Source organism: Bombyx mori, chromosome 3 (assembly GCF_030269925.1).
Source record: "Bombyx mori chromosome 3, ASM3026992v2".
Classification (NCBI taxonomy): Eukaryota; Metazoa; Arthropoda; class Insecta; order Lepidoptera; family Bombycidae; genus Bombyx; species Bombyx mori.
In genome coordinates, this window is record NC_085109.1 from 13,204,371 (window position 1) to 13,224,642 (window position 20,272).

The window sequence follows — 20,272 nt, forward strand, 5'->3', positions numbered from 1 at the left end:
GTAACTTCAGACATAAAGCTCATCCAAGCAACACAAAGTCAGATCTAGTGAACTTCAAAAAATGTACTGATATCAGGAAGAAAAACATTTAGAAAGAAAATAAACACAAAAAAGACGGTAAAGCTATTGCATAGCATTTTTTATCAACTTATGTAATTATAATTATTTATTTATTTTATTTATGCAGTATTTTTTTTCGCTTGTTTTTCTTTGATATTAATTCAAGTTACACTTTTTGAGCGTGGTGACCGATAAGAAAACTTTTTTTTTTTCTTTTATTAAATAAATGAGAAGTTAATATTTTTCAAAATATTTTTATTATCTTACAATACACGTAGGTTATTCAGGAATATTACAACGAATATTACAAGAATTACAACGGCTGCCCCACCCTTCAAGCCGAAACGCATTACTGCTTCACGGCAGAAATAGGCGCGATGGTGGTACCTACCCGTGCGGACTCATATGAGGTCCTACCACCAGTAATTACGCAAATTATAATTTTGCGGGTTTGATTTTTATAACACGATGTTATTCCTTCACCGTGCATGTAACGTATGTAATGTAACGCCAGAAAAAATAATTTAATTTTTTTTGTAAATTAACTCCATCTAGCGTTTGTACGTGGCGCAGTGTGGAGAAATCAATAATTATTTTAATACACAAATTAGTTCGCTCACCCGACACTGCATGTCGCAGCTGTGCGATTTTGTATGTTGTTCGACGACAGATTTGCACATCACTGGCATGCAGAATCTTCGAGAAACGACACATTAATAATATAAAAGGACAAGTTAACTTTGTCCAAGTCTCTTTCGTGTAACATCTCTTGAGCTGCGAGGTGATTATATTCTTTGATTTACCAAATTCAGTTACATTAATCCTTGGTGTCGTGTAATAAACCAGGGTAAGTGTTTTTGAATTATTCTCCACACTGTGTCCACAAACTTTAAATAAATAAAAATTTAAAACATAATTATGTCTTAACACGTAGGTCCTTATAACTGGTACAAAATATGTACTACAGTTAGGGTGCGGAGCGTGACCTTCTGTTCACCTTCGGGATCCCACAGCACCTTTCTATATGGACGCTGCCAGCGTCCATATAGCCAGAAGCGGGGAGCTCTAGCAAGTCGGTCCAAGGAAGGCTGCTTGATTTCGGTAGACTTAGAACACACCCGCATTCCCAGCCTCGCTCGCATACAGCAATCCCGATTGCTGGGAAGTGATCCGGTGAAGCTTATTGTTTCTTTTCATCATTATCATCATTCCTTCCTATTACCCTCTGCTGGGGTGTAGGGCTCGAATCAATTTTTTCCATTTACATCGGTCTTGGGCAGTCTGTTCTAGCTCCTCCCACGTCATGCCCAAGACCCCTAGCTCCTGCTCCACCGAGCGACGCCAAGTTGTTCTGGGGCGGCCTCTCTTCCTCTTGCCAGACACTTTCCAGGTCAGTTTCTTTTAACTAATTTATATTAAATTTCTTTCTGTGTAACTTTCTCGAGTGTTCGGTGTATCTACCGACACATCTCCAACTTTGTAACTTAACCTCTCACTAGTACTTTGTAAATTATTGTAACTCATTTTATCCTTTTATATTTGTGTGTAATAAACACAATACTGTTATTTTTTATTTGTTTTTTTTTTTTGTATAAGTCTCCCAGAGCGGTAAGTGGTGGCGCCCTGAGATCCTCCTCAACGAGTCTCCTGTTCAGCGGTTGTCTACCGGTGGTGACGTGTCTAGAAATGGTGCGACTCGGCCCCGTGTCTCTCGACCCATATGCCACCTTTTGGGGAGTGATGCGACTGGGCCTCATGTAACATCGGCATACCCAAGGGGCACCTTCAGACACAGACACGTTATAAAGTTAATCGTGAACATTTGTTGAGTACGTATTTCATTAGAAAAATTGGTACCCGCTTGAGATTCGAACACCGGTGCATCGCTCAACATGAATGCACCGGACGTCTTATCCCTTAGGCCACGACGACTATATGATATGATTTTAAATGTATGAGAATTTGTTTAAGTATGTGTAAAGTTTAAGTTATCTTTATGATATATTAATGTGTACTGCTATGATACCCTCTGGTTCCTAGCTTTGCTTCCATCATCACCTTTCCCGAATAGCAATTATGATCCTTTATTAGAGAACAATTCCCACCCTATCCAGTCAGTCCTATTCCTAATTCCAGACGGCACAGTTGCCGTCATTGTCGTCTTAAATCTTTGTATGTCTATTTCATATTAAAATCTTTTTTAAAAAGATCTTTTCTCAATTCCGTATAACAAATTGGTGGCTCCAAAGTAGAGCTGCCGGGTACTAGGGGCCGTAGCATTTTGTGTCCTGTCATTGGGAAGTTTGTGTCCTTAAGTCATCACATTAGGCATGCGGGTTGGCGACTAGGAAGTTTGATGAGATTACAGTTGAGATACTAAGTACGTCCCTACCCCTTTGAGGAGTATCAAAATAATCGGCGCTTTAAAGCAGCGCGCCGCGCACTGCCTTACCTCAAGTCGACTGACCCCCGAAGTCGTAGTGGCGCCTAAAGGATAAGACGTCCGGTGCATTCGTATCTAGCGATGCACCGGCGTTCGAATCCCGCAGGCGGGTACCAATTTTTCTAATGAAATACGTACTTAACAATTGTTCACGATTGACTTCCACGGTGTAGGAATAACATTGTGTAATAAAAATCAAACCCGCAAAAATTATAATTTGCGTAATTACTGGTGGTAGGACCTCTTGTGAGTCCGCACGGGTAGGTACCACCGCCCCGCCTATTTCTGCCGTGAAGCAGTAATGCGTTTCGGTTTTTTTTTTTATTGCTTATATGGGTGGTCGAGCTCACAGCCCACCTGGTGTAAAGTGGTTACTGGAGCCCATGGACAACTACAACGTAAATGCGCCACCCAACTTGAGATATAAGTTCTAAGATCTCAGTATAGTTACAACGGCTGCCCCACCCGAATAGCTTCGTCAACCATTCGGTGCTTATCTCGTCGAGACGGTAGCGTTATCGAATTACTTGTTGGTCCGACTATTACACCGTGTCGTGACTTCATTGTTGCTTAAATATTTCTCGAACTCCAACACAAAAAACTGAAAAGGGGGAATGTATACAAATAGGGACATTGTTCAAATTCATAAAGCCCTTTGACGGATCACGTGACAAGCTAAAATATTTTCAAAAAAATTGTGAAAACGCAATCGATCTTGCCTCAGAGTCACAAAAAAATATACTACTAAAATTTATTCTATCCCAACTTGAAGGAAAAGCTGAAATTGCGTGTTCCATTTAATATTTTGACTCATGGGATCAATTAAGGGATTTCCTTAAAACACAATTCAGAGAACGAAAACATTACACACATCTTTTAACCGATTCACAAGAATGTCGTCAACAAACCACCGAATCAGTTACTCAGTTCGCTACGTCTAGAAAAGTGTTTTTCCAAACTATTGACAGAAATCGTCAACTCACAGAATTCAAGCGAGCAGTCAACTCAACATGACTTAAAGTAGTCGCCCACAGGTCTCAAAAGGTCACTTTTTTTTTGCCCACAGGAGAAAATCGCGGGATACCCACCCGCACGGCGGTATGTTAGAGTTGAACCTCACTAAAAACTTCTGCCGCTCACAGCCGGCGCCCTACCCCGGACCGGGTGGACCACGAAGAGCCCACCGGCTGTCTAACACGAGGACGAGGTACCTCAACTGCACCCCGACCCCTATCCGGACGCCTCCAACCACGATGTGGGCGTAGAAAGGTGGCGTTCTTCGCGGCCCGTGAGACCACAAGGCCTCGGATTTACTGAGCGCCACGTCGAGGCCCAGTCAAAAGGTCACTGAGACATTTTTATCAAAATGCTGTTAGATTACCAGATGTAACTTTGTAATTCTATCTGTTCTTATCGTCGTCTCAATCATCACAGGATAAAATACTAGCTTGAGGCAATCGTAATTGGGATGTTAATTATAAGAAACTTACTTTCTTTATTCAAAATTTTTAATAGCAAACAGCCGATAATTAGGTACTGAAATTAAGTTTTTGAAGACAAAAACAATGAACTTTGAAAACGAAATATTAGGGGTTAAAGTATGAAATTGACGATTTGTACTGAAACATTGAAATACGTTTTTTTTTTCATTTATCATTGTTTCTAATCATTCAATGGTTTCTAATTGCAGTTCCTGTAGAGTTAAAACGGTTTCACGTGCTGTATGAGTTCTCGCGTTATCATGGAGCAATAATGGTGAAGATCGATTCATGAGTCGAGGCTGTTTCACTGCAAGTTTTGCTATCATTGTACGGAGTTCGGCACAGTAGACATCTGCCGTTATTGCTTGACCAGATCGGAGAAAGCTATAGTGAAAAACACCATGCTGAGACCACCAAGTTACCGTTACCTTTTTATTGGTAAGATTTGCTTTAGGACACTGTTGCGGTGTTTGACCTGGGGTCGACCATTGCATTTTGCGCTTACGGTTATCGTAAAGAACCCACTTTTCATCACATGTTCCAATATTCCTTCATTTCTATATCGATTCAACAAGGCAACGCGTGTTTATCAACACGCGTTTCTTTCTGCAGATCAGTCAAATCATGAGGCATCCATTTGTCATATTTTTATTTTATTGGTCTGACGTAAATGAGTCAATATTATTGGAAAGGTAACGTTAAGCCATGCCGCTAATTCCTGGGTAGTTTGGCTCGGATCGTCTTCCACCATCTCTTTTAATTCATTGTTATTAACATGTGTGGGTGGTCTTCCACGTGGTTAATTCTTCAAATCAAAATTTCCATCACGAAAGCGTTTAAACCAAAATCGCACGGTGCGTTCAACTCCTCCCCTCTCCAAACGAATTACCATTTGAAAAAGTTTCACTCAAAAATCTCAAACCATGAAGATTCTTTGTCAATTCGAAGTACCTATTACAATAAAACGGCAATTTCATACTATAACCCCTATTATTATTATTTTATTATTTTTATTGCCCTTTTAGGCAGACGAGCATACGGCCCACCTGATGGTAAGTGGCTACCGTCGCCCATGGACTTCAGCAATGCCAGGAGCAGAGCCAAGCCGCTGCCTATTATAAGTCGGAATCAGTTGATACAGTCACTCTCTTGGTCTGGACATTCATCAACGGGTACGCATTTTCCAGATTTGTCGAACAAGAAGCCATCATCACAGTGGCATGTTGGGAGCAATGCCGCTACGCAGCTGGTGTGTGTCAGGTCTGGATCTTCACAGGTCGGCGCGCAGGGGTTCATTGTCAAATGAGAATTCTCAGGACAATCTGTAAAATACGAGATAAGAGAGATGCAGTCAATCTACATGGCCTCGCACAAGCTCACAACGTGAACACACCTTGGGACATAAGCTCGAACCTTAGTGGTGGTAGGACCTCTTGAGAGTCCGCGCGGGTAGGTACCACCACCCTGCCCATTTCTGCCGCTTTACGTTATATTATTGGACTATTTTTGTTAAGTTTTTGTTGAACTGATGATGAACTGAACGCTTAACGATCATTTTTTTTTTACTTGGAGAAGATTGTCGTGGGCAACAAAAATGAAAGGAAAGGTCATACACAGTGAAGGGAGAAACATAATCCTGAAAAGGAAACATAAAGGAAAATTGTTACTGAGCAATTGGGATACAAATTTAAAAATTGCAAGAATGCCCGGGTGGTCTTAATACAAAAACCCGATATCGCTATATTCTAATGTACCTATATATAATATATTGTTAAAAACAATAAATGAAAAGTAAAATCTAACAAACATTTGTTTACATTTTTAAAGTCATAGTGAATCCTTTTTTCAGACCATACCTAAGCGGCAGTGTGACGTAATCGATGCGAGGTGCAAACTTAGCTTGGTCGAGCTGTACTTGTTATCGCAAGTGCGGGTGAGAAGTGTGGGTAAAAGTAACCATAAGTTTAGTATAATAAATAATGATAATAATAGCCGAGATGATATTAGAGTATTTAAGGATGCGGTATAGATTGCACCACGCAGTGCAGTCCGCCCGCCATACGTTATAATAAGTTTTTTGACACGATTGGGGCCGCCACTAAACCTGGCCGCCATAGGCCGGGGCCTTAGGGTAAATCCGCCACTGAGGATAGCTCGTGCTGGTTCTCAATACTGCCCCACCACAAGTAATCACCGAAATGTTTAGTTATTTTCTTTCGTATTAATCGTGAGTACCTACACTCATTTGAGACAATCCTGTTATCTCGTTTTTACCATCGCAATTCACGACACGAGAGCGGTTTATCCATATCTAGAAACACTGCATTCAATGCCGATTAATTTACCTCTACGATGTTTTCTGGGCGTTGTGAAACGTCGCAGTATTGCTATCGTTCACGAGCAATGATAACCAATCCAACTTTTTTTTATTGCCGACTATGAGGGCTATAAAAAAAAACTTGTGTTTAATCTGTAACTTTATTCTGATGGAGCCCTATGAAGTTTTATTTATTTATTTTTATTGCCCTTGTAGGCAGAAGAGCACACGGCCCACCTGATGGTGAGCGGTTACTGTCGCCCATGGGCTTCAGCAATGCCAGCGGCAGAGCCAAGCCGCTGCCTACCGCTTAATACTATACCACAAGCCTCGTTTGAAGAAGGACATGTCATAGCGCTCGGGAAACACCGTGGAAGGGAGCTCATTCCATAGCCGGATGGTACGTGGCCAAAAATACCTCTGGAAACGCACTGTGGACGACCGCAGTGGCTCCAGGTAGTATGGATGAACTCTACTCCGGTGGCGGGCGGTGCGACGGTAAAAACGAGATAACGGTATCAATAAATAAATTGAAAATAAGTGAAAATAATTACTCACCTTTTTCAACCGAACCCTGGCTGGCTGCGAGAGCCATCAGGGATACGAGCAGGAGCATGGGGAAGTTATGTTTGGCGGCCATCTTGACGATATTCTGCGAATAAGTTCGGTAATAATACGCGGTGCCTTTATATATTATTTTGTACGCACGCGCTGCTGTGTTTGTGTAGTGTTTAGTGATGTTCGATGTGTAAATGATACGTATAAATAATATTAATGTTTGCACTAGATTAATTAAATTTTATACTAATTTAAAAGAGGTAAATTTTGTTGTATTCGGAAATATTTCCATGCAGAGATACAAAGATATTGCTTCTTCGACCTCATATCTCGGGGTAGGTGGCGTAATCAGGATGTCTGTGTGCTCTAGTATCTACTATATACTAATGACTGTGGTTGACCCATTTAGAGCATTTCATAATAATCATTTAAATAAAAAAACACAGGTAAGTCATGTTTTAAGCCATCGTCAAAGCGACGTGTGCCCTTGTTTTATTCGTGCTTAATTAAAAAAAACATTACCGTGACATACAAAATAACATAGTTAAAACAAAAACACTTGAATAATCAAACTGGAACGAGGCTGAACTAATATGAAATTTTACACGAGCAGTGAATTAATTGTTGTTGGATTCAATATTAAAATCATTAATTTAAAAGCAAAAATATAAAATGGTTTTTTCATTTCGAACCGAATCGAAGATATTGAAGTAAGATAGTTGCACAAGTGTTAAAAGTTCCCGCTTTGTTTGATGTTTTTTTCCTACCGAAGCTGAGAGCCTTGAGAGGCTATTTCAGCGTAACCTTAACTAGTAGGTGAGCTCACGGGACTCAAACCTGACGACGTTGCTAACACGAACCCTAGCAAGAGTCGTGCTTTGCAGAATCTACCACCGGATCGGAAACGCGACCCACTGAGAAGATCCGGCGAGAAACTCAGTGGGCTGTGTCTGTGGGTTACTTTACTCGTCGAGCCCTTCGTCGCAAGCGACGTGTTCGACGAGAACGATGACCGGTGCTTGAGGTACCTAAAAGCACTGTTAGTGGATCGGGAGGATCCGGAATGACGTGTTTGGGGCCACGTCGACTGCTTTTCATTCTTTCCGCAGGATCGGGAATGTAGTTACCGGCGGCCACGATGAGAGGGTTCTCGTGTCGTGCCGCTTTATCGAAGTGGCGCATCGACGCCGACTGTAAATACTTACTGATTGACTACTACTAAGTCCTACTACGACTAAGACTACTAAGTCCAGGTCGTCATGGAGGTCGACGTTCCTGACGAACCACGGGGCTCCGACGACTATCCTGCAAAAACGGGATTGAATAATTTGAATGATTTTAAGTGAGTGAGGGCCGCGTGAGCGAACACTACACTTGCATAGGTCATGACGGGGCGTATGCAAGTTTTGTAGAGTGTCACCTTATTTCTAAGGGACATTTTACTTCGCCTGCATATCATCGGGTAGAGACGTCCTAGTATGAAGGCGGCACGGTCGCGTACCGTCTTTATATAGGGGCGGAATGTCATCCTTCTGTCGAGGGTGACGCCTAAGTAATTGACCTTCGGGCCCACGGTATGGGCTGGTCATACATCATGATTGGGCGAATGGCGGAGGCGAAGGTGTTGACGCGCCTAGTCGGGAGAGGGATGCTCAGCGTGGCGTTCGGAGGGCGACCCCTTTTGAAGAGCACCGCTGTGCTTTTCGTGGGGTTGATGTCGATGCGCCACTTCCGGAACCACTGCCCCATGGTGGTAGCTGCGGTCTGAAGTCGCCGATGTAACAACGACTTCTTCCTACACGAGTAGTAAATAGCCGTGTCATCGGCAAAGAGCGCCAGATGGGTCTCCGGAGACCGGAGTATATCATTGATATACAAACTGAACAGTAACGGGGAGAGGGCGGAGCCTTGCGGGACTCTGACTGTGACGTGACGGGGGCGGGAGCGCGTTCCCTCGACTCGATATCGGAACGAACGGATCGACAAGTAGTCTCCTATGATGAACACGAGTCTGTCTGGCACTCCCATTTTATACAGTTTGTATATCAAACCGTTGTGCCAGACTTTATCGAACGCCATCGCTATATCGAAGAAGAGGGCTCCTGTCGGGATGGTGTTCGATATAGTAAGTAATTAGCGTCCTATTTATCATCATCATTTCGTGTGCAGTTGGAACAGTGCCCCTAGCGACAAACGTATGCAAACGATCCCATTCCATACAAATATGAGTTAACTTTTACGCTATCGAGAACGTTAGAAAACTGGCACTAAGCACACAGTTGAGGAGTAAAGGCAAAGCCGCCATCAATGGGCTCCAGTAACCACTTAACACCAGTTGGGCTGTGAGCACGTCCACCCATCAAAAAAGACAATAAAAAAAATGAAAAAAATAAGATACTTTACGTGGTAGGACGTCTTATGAGTCCACATGGGTAGCCCTATTTCTGCCGTGGAGCAGTAACGCATTTCGGCATAAGGAGCGGGGCAGTCGTTGTACTGTAAAAACTTAGACTTTAGAACTCATATTATTTTTTTTATTGCTTAGATGGATTGACGAGCTCACAGGCCACCTGGTGTTAAGTGGTTACTGGAGCCCATAGACATCTACAACGTAGATGCGCCACCCTCCTCGAGATATAAGTTCTAAGATCTCAGTATAGTTACAACGGCTACCCCACCCTTCGAACCGAAACGCATTACTGCTTCACGGCGGAAATAGGCGGGGTGGTGGTACCTACCCGTGCGGACTCCCAAGAGGTCCTACCACCTGTAAATCCCAAGATAGGTGGCGGCATTTACGTTGTAGATGTCTATGGGCTCCGGTAACCACTTAACATCAGGTGGGCCGTGAGCTCGTCCACCCCCATAAGCAATAAAAAATAAATAAAAATTGTTCATCGATACTTCATTATCCGACCAAGTACCGCCCAACGGTTTATCGTAATCCATTTCATTTTGTTGAATAATAAATTTTGACACGAAAATACAGGCGTGTTTAAGTCGTAAAATGGGGTTTTAACTAAATTTAATATACACGACACACAGAAATCATTGGTTACGTTGGCATGTGTTTTGGTCAAATACAGTATACGTTTTGTTTTATTTATTTATTTATTAGGTGGCTGGACGAGCTCACAGCCCACCTGGTGTTAAGTACGTCATACACGTCATCTCGGATCCTCCCGATCCACTAACGGTGCTTTTAGGTACTTCAAGCACCGGTCACCGTTCTCGTCGAACCCGTCGCTTGCGACGAAGGGCTCGACGAGCAAATTAACTCTCAGACACAGCCCACTGAGTTTCTCGCCGGATCTTCTCAGTGGGTCGCGTTTCCGATCCGGTGGTAGATTCTGCGAAGCACGACTCTTGCTAGGGTTCGTGTTAGCATCGTAGTCAGGTTTGAGCCCCGTGAGCTCACCTACAAACGTTAGGGCGAAGCTGAAATAGTCTCTCAAGGCAATAAGCACAGGTTAAAAAAAAAAAAAAGGTGTTAAGTGGTTACCATCATACATCTAAAACGTAAATGCGCCACCCACCCTGAGATATAAGTTCTAAGGTCTCAGTATAGTTACAACGGCTACCCCACCCTTCAAACCGAAATTACCACAAGTAAAATACCTTCTTTATTTTTTCCATTGAGTGGTGAAACAAATCTTGTCGATACGTCAATTTGGGTGTTAAGACAAAATATCTATATATTGTTACGTGAAGCAAAAACTTTGTACCCCTTTTTACGAAAATGGCGCTTACGGAGGAGTATGAAATACTAGAGAATATAGAGAAGCAGTGCACAATGCTATTTTTTTTTTAAATAATGCATAAAAGATACATTAAATCAATAAAGAAAATATTACATACACTACCATGTATTTGACACACACACGCATACATACCATTTGTTTATTGTCAAACTTTTCCTATTGCTTATAGTCTGTGGTCAAATTGAGAATAGATTAAATATTGTTTGTAAAATGTCTAAAGTGTAGTCTTAGCGACATCTGTGAAGAAATAGAATTCTTTGAAGTAGAAGTCTTGACAATAGAATCATAATAGTGTATATTATACAAACTTATCATCTCAATTAATTATAGTCTAATTACGACTACCAGGAGACCACTAGTTAATAAATATATAATTCGTTTATTCATATTAAGTATGTAATTGCCGATTTGTGCTGAAAAATTGAAATTGTTTTTTTTTTTCATTTAACACATTTATTTTATCAATGTATCTACCACTATTATGTGTACATTGCTGCCATCTAATAGGAATACTTTAAACTATATAATATTGTATTATAATACTTCAAAAACAAACAATTTAATAATATAAAAAAAACCAAAAGTTATAAAAACCAGTTTTTTTTTTTTAAAACAACATAGGTATTTTTTATTCCGTCTTAAAACCTTGAAAGATGTCACCGCATGGAACGGATGTAATTAACTTGAAAAAATTTTGTTCAAAAAAGAATTTTAAGGTTTCAGTAACGTATTTTTCAATGCTCTATTAAATTTTTAACCGGCTTCAAAAAAGGAGGAGGTTCTCAATTCCAGACTGATGACTGTTTTTTTTTTTTATGTTTGTTACCTCATGTTGAAGTATTAAGCGGTAGGCAGCGGCTTGGCTCTGCCCTTGGCATTGCTGAAGTCCATGGGCGACGGTAACCACTCACCATCAGGCGGGCCGCATGCTCGTCTGCCTACAAAGGCAATTAAAAAAAACATAACTTTTGACTGGGTGAATCGATTTTGATGATTCTTTTTTTATTAGAAAGCTGACGCTTCCCGTGTGGCCCCATTTTATTTGGTCCAGTTCTGATAACGGTATCCATGAGAAAACCATGTAAGTCTTAAATTTGCCTTAAGCACGTGCGCGACAAATAAATGAATAACTCAATATCACGCCAATCGATTTCGATGGTTATTGTTTTTAGTGTATATTAATTTGTTTTGGAATATCTTTTTTTTCTATTTGAAGTCGGTTTTTGTTAAAGCATATCTATTTACAATTATTATATTATTACATGCTTAAAACTGAAACAATAAATTAACAAAAAAAATTAAAAAAACACAGGAATTAGCTACTCGCTTTCTTGCCCAAAGATCTTGATCATACTTCTTTTATTTTCCAAAAAATCGAACACAACCGAAATCTTTAATTGATTGTAAGCTCACGTAAAAAAGTACGCTTCCACCAGAAAGGAAACAATATACAGACTGCAGTAGTTCATTTAAATTCTGTACCAGGGCCCTGAAACTACGATACTTTAAGATATTTTTTTTTGTATGGAAACTAACGACATCTTATAGCGAGTGCCCATAAACTTATATGTTGTTAAAGTAAAGGCTTCGTCAAAGAGAACGCGTAATTGGCGCGCGTCAGAGCGCTATGCTATGACGCCGAGATGTGTTGTACTACTACGATGAGCGCTATAGCGCTGGCGCTCTGTTTGACGGTATGTTACCGTAGTAGTACAACACATCTCGGCGTCATAGCGCGGCGTTAGTTCAGCGCTCTGACGCGCGCTAAGAACGCGTTCTGTTTGACGAAGGCTTTGAGGTACTTAATTATTGTGTAGCTAAACAGAGAAAATTAAAAATTAATAAATCATACAAGTCTTTATTTGTTATAGACAAATTGATTAAATTTTATCAAATAGTGGTATGTGAAAATTTACAAAATCCTTCATTAAAAATAAGATATAGGATAGGTAATTTGTTACCGCCATCTACAGGACCAATGAGAAACAAATCGAAACAAAGCCATCTAGTGGCCGACGCCCGTAAACATTTTTGTTGAGTGCTTGAGTTGTTTATCTATAACTAATTTATGTGTATTATCTATGTTCTGTACTGATTTATTTTAAATTCCACTTTTAAAATTCATTCCATGTTTCGTTCCATTCATTCCACGTTTTTTTCTCGACTACCCAATTTACTTCCTTCTCCGCCGTTTTTAATATAGATCGATCCCACTATCGCCGTTGCTCTCACCAGTAGTCTTGTAAAGGGCTTACTTAGGTCAGCGGGAATTAAATAATACGTCACTTTACACTAACTTGTATTTATTACTATAACTATACTGAGACCTTAGAACTTATATCTCGAGGTGGGTGGCGCATTTACGTTGTAGACGTCTATGGGCTCCAGTAACCACTTAACACCAGGTGGGCTGTGAGCTAATTTGTTACGCTGACGACACGTTGGTCGTAGCTCCGGGGAGGGACTACCGGGAGTCTGCCCGTCTGGCGTGCGCAGGCGTGGCACACGTCGTCACCAGGATCCGACGGTTGGGGCTCGAGGTGGCGCTCGACAAAACCCAGGCCCTGCTCTTTCACGGGCCGGGACGAGCGCCGCCTGTGGGTGCCCACCTCGTGATCGGAGGCGTCCGCGTCGGGGTCGGGGTGACCGGTCTTCGGTACCTCGGCCTCGAACTGGACGGTCGGTGGAACTTCCGCGCTCACTTTGAGAAGTTGGGCCCTCGGCTGATGGCAACGGCCGGCTCTTTGAGCCGGCTCCTTCCAAACGTCGGGGGTCCCGATCAGGTGGCGCGCCGCCTCTACATGGGGGTGGTGCGGTCGATGGCACTATACGGCGCGCCCGTATGGTGCCACGCCCTGACCCGCCAGAACGTCGCCGCGCTGCGACGTCCGCAGCGCGCGATCGCGGTCAGGGCGATCCGAGGATACCGCACCGTCTCCTTCGAGGCGGCGTGCTTGCTCGCCGGGGCGCCACCCTGGGACCTGGAGGCGGAGGCGCTCGCTGCCGATTACCGGTGGCGTAGCGACCTCCGCTCTAGGGGGGAAGGGCGCCCCGGCGAAGGAGTAGTTCGAGCGCGGAGGCTCCAATCTCGGCGGTCCGTGCTGGAGGCGTGGTCTCGCCGCTTGGCGGACCCGTCGGCCGGCCTCCGTACCGTCGAGGCGGTCCGTCCGGTCCTCGCGGACTGGGTGGGCTGTGACCGCGGATGCCTCACCTTCCGGCTGACGCAGATGTTGACCGGCCATGGGCGTTTTGGCCGGTACCTCTTTAAGATAGCCGGAAGGGAACCGACGGCACAGTGCCACCACTGCGCGGACCGCGACGAGGAAGACACAGCGGAACACACGCTGGCGCGTTGCTCTGGATTCGACGAGCAACGCGCCGCCCTCGTCGCGGTCATAGGAGAGGACCTCTCGCTGCCGCGCGTCGTGGCTACGATGCTCGGCAGCGACGCGTCCTGGAAGGCGATGCTCGACTTCTGCGAGTCCACCATCTCGCAGAAGGAGGCGGCGGAGCGAGAGAGGGAGAGCTCTTCCCTTTCCGCACCGATCCGTCGCCGTCGAGCCGGGGGCCGGAGGCGGGAATACGCCCGTACGTCCCGGCCCCTGTAGGTGGCGGCCTCCCCCCGGTGAAGGTCAAGGGGCGACCTGAGGGGGTGAGGCCGCGCGGCGCGCTACCAGCACTCTAGCGCGCTGCCGTGGAGTGAATAGAGCGACCGGTCGACGGTGTATCGCGTCCCGACCCGGCAGGCTGGTTCTGGTCCAGCGGGGTATTCCGGGACACCAGCGGCACCGTCTGGGCGGCCCGACGGGCTGCCGTACCGAGACGGCCGACGTTTCAGAGCCTTCGATTCGCCTCGAAGGCTCCGTCGGCTGGGCGTCCTTGGGGTGAGCCGCGCCGTCTGGTTGTAGTGTTGACCGCGGTAGCCCCCCTACCTCATCCGGGTTCTGACCTCGGAGGGGATCGGACGTCGGGTGTAAGAGTGCAGAGGAGTCGTTTAGTGGGTGGGCTCTAAAATCCTTGGGCCCGCGGTCTGCTCACAACACCATGCAGATCGTTGAGTCTCACATACCCCGCGCGCCCCTTTTGCGCGGGGACCTCGTAGGAGGTTCGGCCCTCTACTCGAAAAAAAAAAAAAAAAAAGTATGTAATTTATCGAAAATATCGAAATATCGGATTTACAATCATGTTTTACAAATTTAGTTACGGTTAGATAAATTAACTTAATTGGTTTGTGTAAATTATGTTGCATTCTTTTACAGGTACAATTGTGACTCCGTTGCAACAAGCCAAAAAACAACTTTCGTTAGAGGAAGTAATACAAAAAGAAAAGAAGTGGGATACTAACAACTCTAATTCAAAAAAGATTGACAAACTCATTGGCGAAATGATAGCGCTTCAAAATTTACCTTTTAGCTTTGTGGAAGGACTTGGATTTCGTCGTCTCATACAAGAGTTAGCACCGAAGTATAATTTTAGGGGACGACATTTTTTTACTGATTTCGTGTGCAATGAGCTATACATAAAACTTGCTGCAAAAGTTAAAGAATTAATTGAAAAATATGATTATAAGTCGTTCACTACTGATATTTGGACAGATCCCAGCTCAGGCGTTTCTTTGCTTAGCCTAACTTGCCACGGAGTATCAGAAAACTTTGAACGATCGTCAATTGTGTTAAAATGCGAGACTTTTGATGACCGTCATACTAGTGATATCATTGCAGAAAAATTTAACACAATGCTTGCTGAATGGAATATTTCAAATGAAAAAGTGCATTGCATGATACGAGATGAAGGCTCTAATATGAAAAGAGGGATGCGATTAGCATTGCTAAATGATTTAGATTGTACCGTTCATAAGTTACAAATCGTTATACGGCATGGTTTACGATCGCAGGAAAGCATAGAAGACGTCAAACAAAAATGTAAGAAAATTATTTCTCATTTTAACCATTCAACCATTGCTCAAAAGCAACTTGAAAAAATTCAAGACAGACTTAATCAACCACATCTTAAAGTATTCCAGGATTGTGTGACGCGCTGGAACAGCACGTTCTACATGTTTGAGCGTTTTATGAAGATAAAAGATGCATTAAGTCTTTATGCCAATGATCATAATATTGAATCAATTTTGCCTGAAGAGTGGAAAGTAATAGAATGCTGTCTTGAAGTATTGAAACCGTTTGAAGAAGCCACTCGTGAAATGAGCAGCTCTCAAGCACTCATATCATCTGTGATTCCTATCATACAAATGCTTTTGAAAAAACTTGACGTCTATTTAACAAAACCACGAGAAAGTGATAGTATTCGGTTGGCAGTTTCTAATCTGAAATCACAATTTTCAGCGAAATTTTCTTCTTTGGAAGATAACAACTTATATGCAATTTCCACATATTTAGATCCTCGCTATAAGCATAAATTTTTCAAACCAGTCACCGAAGAAAAAATAAAAGATGAAATAATAAAGATGGTGAATGATCCTGTCGTGCCTGATTCTCCTAAGTCGCCGGCGGAAAAAACAAAAAGAATGAGAATGGGAGATTCTCTCGATCCTGAACCAGGAACATCCAGTATGAGTAAGAAGACTTGCTTAAAAAGCGATCTTGCCATGATGTTAGGTTCATCGAGCGAAGATGAAGGTGAAGGAGAACCGGACAACAGTAGCCCCGATGCTCTTCTCCGCAAAGAATTAGTTATTTATCGTAACAAAAAAAGACTAGATTTAGATGAAAATCCACTTAATTGGTGGAAAGTTAACCGTTGTGAATTTAAAATTCTCTCCAAATTAGCATGCAGATATTTATCACCTCCACCAGCCAGTGTTCCCAGCGAACAACTATTTAGTGGAGCTGGGTTAATATATAATCCACTAAGAAACAGGTTGGAAGCTGAGAAGGCTGCAATATTGCTATTTATTAAATATAATTCACCAATCTTTAACTTTAATTATTAAACAAAGATTTTTTTATTATGCAACTAGAAGCTTAAAATTCTGTTGTGTCATAAGTAAAACTAAAAACTGGTGTAACTTTGTTCTAATAATATGATTAAATAAATAAAAAGTTAAAATTAAATTGATTTTAGTTTAAAATATAGGAAGTTTAAAATAAGGGAATTTAAAAGGATGTTTCAAAAATAAATAAATAATTAATTATCCTTTTAAAATCCGCATCCGCATCGAATCCGCATCCGAAGATGTGTACTTCTAATAATCCGCATCCGCATCTGCATCCGCGGATGTCTAAATTTTTGCATCCGCAACAACCCTGATTCGAACACCGGTGCATCACTTCAACACGAATGCACCGGACGTCTTATCCGTTAGGCCACGACGACTTCAGGTTCTTTAAGGTGTATTGAATGATATTTAGCGTTTACAATTTTAACTAATACACATATAAATAGTACACAAAAAGAACACCACTATTATGTACATAAAAACATCGGTTTGCTATTCAAAATTGATAAATAAATAGGATAAGAGGAAAAAAGTACCGTATTTTTTTGTCTCCTACACAAAAGCCTTTTATTTCTACCATAAAATAACGATGGTGGCACTTTTCTACGTGTATATTTTTTGACTCCCTTGCAACGCTCTTCAGTAATCCTGCTCTTCAGGTCACACATCAGTACGTGAAAAATCAAAGCAAACACTGAATGGAGGCGCCCAGTTTCAAATTGCATTACTCAAGGGCTCCCGTGATCGCTCAAGGCCAGACCCTTCTCGTACAGACCGAATATATACTCATGGTACAGCGAAGAGAGTCTGGTTCGAAGCGATCTTCTGCGATCTTAGATAAGTCATTCATTCAATTGGTTTGTTCGCGTTCCGCGTTGCTATTGTGGCCGCGGTACATAAATACACATACTGCAATATTACGTACAACCGGTAAATAACTAGTCAGGTCATAAGTATTGTCACACAGTAAAAACTTTTCTTTTAGAATGCTGGCCACAAAAAAGTTTATTGAATTCGAATTTCGAATTGTTCATGAAAATAAAAATGTATACTTTTAGAATTTTACTCATTTTTAAATATGAAGTGGACGCTTAAAGAAAACCGTGTTGCAGTTATTGCGTTGCATCGTTGCGGTTACGCGCCAATTCAAATTTTTAACATACTGAAAAATAATGAATATAACCAAAAGATTCGTTTATCGTACCATCAAACGATACAATGAAGACTCTAGTGTAGATCACAGGTCAAGAAGTGGTCGCCCTCGGTCTGTTAGGACTCCAGCAGTGATAAAAGCTGTGAAGGCGCGAATTCAAAGAAATCCCAAACGTAAGCAGAAACTGTTGGCCCTTCAGATGGGGTTAAGCAGAACCACGGTGAAAAGGGTGTTAAATGAAGACTTAGGACTTAGGACAGGAAAGTATTTAGGAAATTCAGTATTTTAGGAAATAATAAATTACGTAAAATAAAAATAAAATCGTAATTCAAATTATCAATTAAAATAACAAAATATGTCTCTTTATTTTTGTTTGACAACATAAAATTACCTAGAAATAGAAATAATTACAAAATAGAGAGAGAAGGGATGAGAAAACGAAAAGAAAGAGGGAGAAAGAGAAAGGTACTATACACTACTCGCTTGTGTATGCGACTGTCGCGCCTGTGCACGTCTCATTTAACGGTTTTATTCCACGCACTTTTTTCCACAGATTTTTTCTTACGGTTTTACTATCATATTTTTTTCAGTTCGGTCGCGCAGCAAAATCCCTATCCCCTCCAAGCCTGCCGTAAGGAACTTCGTTCCAAAAACAAGAATTTTGAATTTAGCCACTTCAATTTTAAAAGCGCGTTATGTGGATGTACTATGTATAATATTATGTGCAGTTTATTTCCCAAGTAAATATATGTAGTTTAAAAACTAAAAAATCACAATTAAATAGTTTATTGTAAACTCAAAATTTTTGTATTGCCTTCGTTCCATAATGTTTGTACAAAATTTCAAGTGGATCTGTGTGCTTGGTGAGAGTTTTTTGACGTTTTCGATAGCGTAAAAGTTAACTCAAATTTTTATGGAGTCGAATCAGCACCCTTAGCGGCAAACGTAGGCAAACGTTCCGACTCCATACAAATTTGAATTAACGCTATTTACTGGTGGTAAGACCTCTTGGGAGTCCGCACGGGTAGGTACCACCACCCCGCCTATTTCCACGGTGAAGCAGTAATGCGTTTCGGTTTGAAGGGTGAGACAGCCGTTGTAACTATACTTGAGACCATAGAACTTATATCTCATGGTGGGTGGCGCATTTACGTCGTAGATGTCTATGGGCTCCAGTAACCACTTAACACCAGGTGGGCTGTGAGCTCGTCCACCCATCTAAGCAATAAAAAAAAAAAACGCTTAAAACTCGGACTTAGCACACAGATGTCTTGAAATCGGTGATAATGACGTTCAAAGATTCTGTCATGATAACAACGTTTCCGAATTGTATCTTTCAAGTAACCAGAAGAAGATAAGATAAAAGACTTCGTCAAATAATTTGTTCAAAGATTATAGCCGAGATAAACAATAATCTTATATACCTAGTCAGGTCATAAATTCTGTCACATGTTTAATGTAAAATAATTGAAACAAGTTTATTCATTATGTAACCATTCATATACCAAAATGAACTTAACAAAACATAGATTCTTATGAAACTAAAGTTTATTCAAAATGACCTCAGTGATTTTGAATACAGGCCTTCAATCTGCGCGGCCAGTCGTCTATCGCAGCACGAACGAGGTCCATGTCAATATCGGCGGCTGCCTTAATCAAGGATGTCTTAAGTGACTCCAAATTGGGATGAGGCTTGAGCACGCCTTTTCCTCCAAGTGTTGCCATATCTTGTAATCTAACGGATTCAAATCTGGACTGGAGGAGGGCCAGTCTTCGTGCCGGATGAAGTCGATTTCACGCGCCGCCAGCCAGTCTTGTGTGCTCTTCGCTCTATGAGCTGGCGCCGAATCTTGTTGGAATACCCAGTGCCTGTTATTGAACATGGTATGAGAAACAGGTTCCACAAGGTTCGTCAGGACTGTATTTTGATACACAACTGCATTCGTTTTTACACCTTTCTCACAAAAATGTACCTCTGTTAAGCCCGATTAAGAAACTCCCAACCATACCATGAACGAGGATGGAAAATGACCTCGTTGGACACGCGGAATACGGTTGCTCGCTTCTTCACTACTGTGTGCGTACACCTTATCATTTTGTTTGTTGTAGCTCTCTTCTACGGTAAAAATGTTTTCATCCGAAAAAAGAATTTCCCGATATTTTTTTCCCGCGTACCGCTTCAACAAAGCGCGGCATCTCTTCAGTCTCAGGTCCATTAGACGAGCATTCAAACGATGTCCTGTTTTTCTTCGATATGCCCGAAGCCCTAAGTCTTCATTTAACACCCTTTTCACCGTGGTTCTGCTTAAACCCATCTGAAGGGCCAACAGTTACTGCTTACTTTTGGGATTTCTTTGAATTCGCGCCTTCACAGCTTTTATCACTGCTAGAGTCCTAACAGACCGAGGGCGAATTTTTATATAAAAATTTAGATCTTTTATTTATCGACTGAGGCACTACGAAGTCTGCCGGGTCAGCTAGTACTATAATAAAAAAAACTACACAAGAAACCGTATTAAAGTGATCTTTTAAATAAAATACAC

General features: G+C 42.1%; 2 protein-coding genes across 7 annotated transcripts; one reads left to right on the forward strand and one right to left on the reverse strand.

Moving 5' to 3' along the window:
* Positions 1–303: 303 nt before the first annotated feature.
* Positions 304–16,691, forward strand: LOC134201587 (zinc finger BED domain-containing protein 4-like). Of its 6 annotated transcripts, XR_009976949.1 has the most exons (6): positions 304–907; positions 1,341–1,450; positions 3,570–3,846; positions 4,194–5,433; positions 5,834–5,926; positions 6,518–11,213. XR_009976949.1 is itself a non-coding variant. In XM_062676780.1 (5 exons), the coding sequence occupies exon 5, from the start codon at positions 15,005–15,007 to the stop codon at positions 16,568–16,570; it is 1,566 nt and encodes a 521-aa protein (XP_062532764.1). In that variant the 5' UTR covers positions 811–907; positions 995–1,450; positions 3,646–3,846; positions 5,172–5,433; positions 14,880–15,004; the 3' UTR covers positions 16,571–16,691. The 6 variants fall into 6 exon arrangements, 2 of the variants coding, with proteins under 2 accessions (XP_062532764.1, XP_062532763.1); XM_062676780.1 differs by lacking the exons at positions 5,834–5,926; positions 6,518–11,213 and adding an exon at positions 14,880–16,691 and having other exon boundaries at positions 811–907; positions 995–1,450; positions 3,646–3,846; positions 5,172–5,433; XR_009976950.1 differs by lacking the exons at positions 5,834–5,926; positions 6,518–11,213 and having other exon boundaries at positions 3,646–3,846; positions 5,172–5,790.
* Positions 4,956–6,996, reverse strand: LOC110384718 (fungal protease inhibitor F-like). The gene is made up of 2 exons (XM_021346806.3): positions 6,860–6,996; positions 4,956–5,306 (listed from the first exon to the last, which is right to left on the reverse strand). The coding sequence occupies exons 1-2, from the start codon at positions 6,939–6,941 to the stop codon at positions 5,113–5,115; spliced, it is 276 nt and encodes a 91-aa protein (XP_021202481.1). The 5' UTR covers positions 6,942–6,996; the 3' UTR covers positions 4,956–5,112.
* Positions 16,692–20,272: the final 3,581 nt, after the last annotated feature.

Bases quoted from the DNA above. Each gene is read 5' to 3' on its own strand.
- LOC110384718 (XM_021346806.3), bottom strand. From the start codon at position 6,941: ATGGCCGCCAAACATAACTTCCCCATGCTCCTGCTCGTATCCCTGATG. The intron at 5,307-6,859 runs GTGAGTAATTAT...CGTATTTTACAG, and splicing joins CCAGGGTTCGGTTGAAAAAG to ATTGTCCTGAGAATTCTCAT.
- LOC134201587 (XM_062676780.1), top strand. From the start codon at position 15,005: ATGATAGCGCTTCAAAATTTACCTTTTAGCTTTGTGGAAGGACTTGGA.